The sequence below is a fragment of the Theropithecus gelada genome, chromosome 17 (genome assembly GCF_003255815.1).
Source record: "Theropithecus gelada isolate Dixy chromosome 17, Tgel_1.0, whole genome shotgun sequence".
Lineage (NCBI taxonomy): Eukaryota > Metazoa > Chordata > Mammalia > Primates > Cercopithecidae > Theropithecus > Theropithecus gelada.
In genome coordinates this window covers 59796799-59799401 of record NC_037685.1, presented here as the reverse complement: position 1 = coordinate 59799401, position 2603 = coordinate 59796799, and the positions used below count along the sequence as shown (strand labels likewise).

The 2603-nt window shown below is 48.8% G+C and overlaps 1 protein-coding gene across 1 annotated transcript in view; it reads left to right on the top strand.

Moving 5' to 3' along the window:
• The first annotated feature begins 214 nt into the window (after window positions 1–214).
• Window positions 215–2603, top strand: part of URAD (ureidoimidazoline (2-oxo-4-hydroxy-4-carboxy-5-) decarboxylase) — an 11524-nt gene continuing 9135 nt past the window's right edge. The window contains exon 1 of the mRNA XM_025364417.1: window positions 215–389. Within this exon, the coding sequence (XP_025220202.1) occupies window positions 215–389 (175 nt within the window). The remainder of the gene's footprint in view (window positions 390–2603) is intronic.

The window sequence follows — 2603 nt, the reverse complement described above, 5'->3', positions numbered from 1 at the left end:
CTGCTCCCTGGATTAGAACCTTAAGCCTGTGCTTGTTCATTACACAAGTATTCTGGATCTGCTTCTCCCAAGGGCATTTAAAACACATGAAGGTAGTGTTGCGTAAAAAGCAAGCTCTTGTGTTCAGCAAATATAACCGAGTGAGCAGAGACAGCGTCACTCACTCGCCGAGAGGGGAGCTGGACGTCCCGCTGTCTCCAGTGGAATACAAGCAATGGACATTGAGAAGGTTAACTCCATGGACTTTGGAGAATTCGTGGATGTGTTTGGGAATGTCATTGAAAGATGTCCTCTGATTGCAGCTGCTGTTTGGTCCCAGCGACCATTCTCTGATTTGGAAGATTTAAAGAAGCACTTTTTTGCCTTTATTGATGCCCTTCCACAGTCAGGTAAGGCTTCAGTATCAGACATTCTCTGCAAAGGGATTTCAAATATGCTTATCAAAATATTTTTAGATATTGGCCAGGCATGGTGGCTCACTCCTGTAATCCCAGCATTTTGGGAGGCTGAGATGGGAGAATCACTTGAGCCCAGGAATTTGAGACCAGTCTAGGCAACATGATGAGATCTGTCACTGCAAAAATTGTTTTTAGCCAGGCATGGTGGCTCACGCCTGTAATCCCAGCACTTTGGGAGGCCAAGGTGGGTGGATCACAAGGTCAGGAGATGGAGACCATCCTGGCCAATATGGTGAAACCCCATCTCTACCAAAATACAAAAAATTAGCCAGCTTCGGTGGCATGCACCTGTAGTCCCAGCTACTTGGGAGGCTGAGGCAGGGGAATCGCTTGAGCCCGGGAAGTGGAGGTTGCAGTAAGCCAAAATTTCGCCACTGCACTCCAGCCTGGCAACAGAGCAAGACTGTCTCAAAAAACAAAACAAAAAAACAAAAAAAACCCCACAAAAATTGTTTTAAAAAGTCTATCTATTGGCGAGGCGCGGTGGTTCACGCCTGTAATCCCAGCACTTTGGGAGGCTGAGGCGGGCGGATCACGAGGTCAGGAGATGGAGACCATCCTGGCTAACACGGTGAAACCCCGTCTACTAAAATATAAAAAACTAGCCGGGCGAGGTGACAGGCGCCTGTAGTCCCAGCTACTCAGGAGGCTGAGGCAGGAGAATGGCGTGAACCCGGGAGGCGGAGCTTGCAGTGAGCTGAGATGGCGCCACTGCACTCCAGCCTGGGAGACTGAGCAAGACTCCGTCTCAAAAAAAAAAAAAAAAAATCTCTCTCTCTCTATCTCTCTAGATATTTTAGTATAATTCCTTATACTTGATGTGTTTATTGAGCTCTTTCCTTTGGAAGGTTCAGTAAGTTTCCTCAGGTCTAGTCTGTGAGAGTCAAGCACTTGCGTGGTTTAGGTCAGACATGGACTGGAAGAACGCGTTGGCTAAGGTAAGTGGCTGTTAAATATTAGAGCTTTGAGGTGACAAGGAGGAACCTGGCAAAAGACATCAGAGTGATTCAGAGGCTAAAGGCCAGGCTGAGGGCCCACCCTCTCAGCCACCCCATCTGGCTTGGGAATGTCCTGTATGTGACAGAGAGGACAGCTGGATACAGACTATCTCCAGGGCCCAGGGGAAAGGGCAATCGGCTGACTTTTGTACCAGAAAGGGCCAGTTTGGCCTGGACGGCCGAGGAGAGTGAATTCATTCAGATCAGCACCTCCCCGAGGGATGGAGGGAAGGAGGAGAATCTGAAGGCATCTCTCTGGAGAAAGGGAAAGAAGTTACTGATTTCTTCTGTGGAGAGAGAGAGAAAATGAGGCACTTCTGGGTGTGGGGTAAGGAGAAGAGGGGGTGACTCCAAATGACACACGCAGCTTCACAGAGACCAGGCTGCCTCAGGGGCTGTCCTGGATGCTCTGTGGAGAAACCTGAAATGTGCCAAAGGAGTGGCCAGGGGCAGAGAGGACTCCGTGGATGTCTGGGTGGGGAAGGAGAGCCCCTGCTCTCTCCTCCCAAAGGAAGCCAACAGACACTGCTGCCTATCAGCGTGGGCTTTCACAGCCAGATGGCTTCTGACTGTCCCAAAGACGTCTCCAAAATGAGGAGCTCCTTTTATTTCATTTGAGGCTCATCTAGGAAGAGCAGAGGATGTTGTAAAATCAAACGGACAGGAATGTCGGGGCCATGTGGACACTCACCCACTTCTGGGGGCCTCTCCACAGCTGAGGACTTCAGCTCCTCCACTGGGGGCCATCACTGGAGGCTTCTGACCCTTGACTCACAGGGACAGCCCAGTCCCCCAGCCTGATGAGTGAAGGGACCACAGCCTCCCAGCTGAACTCCTGCAGGGCAGGCTGGAAGGAGCAGGCAGCCCTGGAGCCCACCCTCCCAGTGTCTGACGGGAAGATAGAATAGAGGAGGCAAAATGACAGCCTCCCAGGAAAGTAATTTCTTTTCAAGAAAAAAAAAAAAAAGAGAGACAAATCCTTTGATTGTCTTAATACCCAAAGGAGTGGTGAGGCTGAGGAGGGAATGTGTTAAGAGAGAAAGCTAGGATTGCGTGAATAATTTAAATCTATTATTCTTGGGTTTGGCTAGTTATTTTTTTTTTTTTTTTTTTTTTTTTTTTTTTTTTTTTTTTTTTTTTTTTTTTT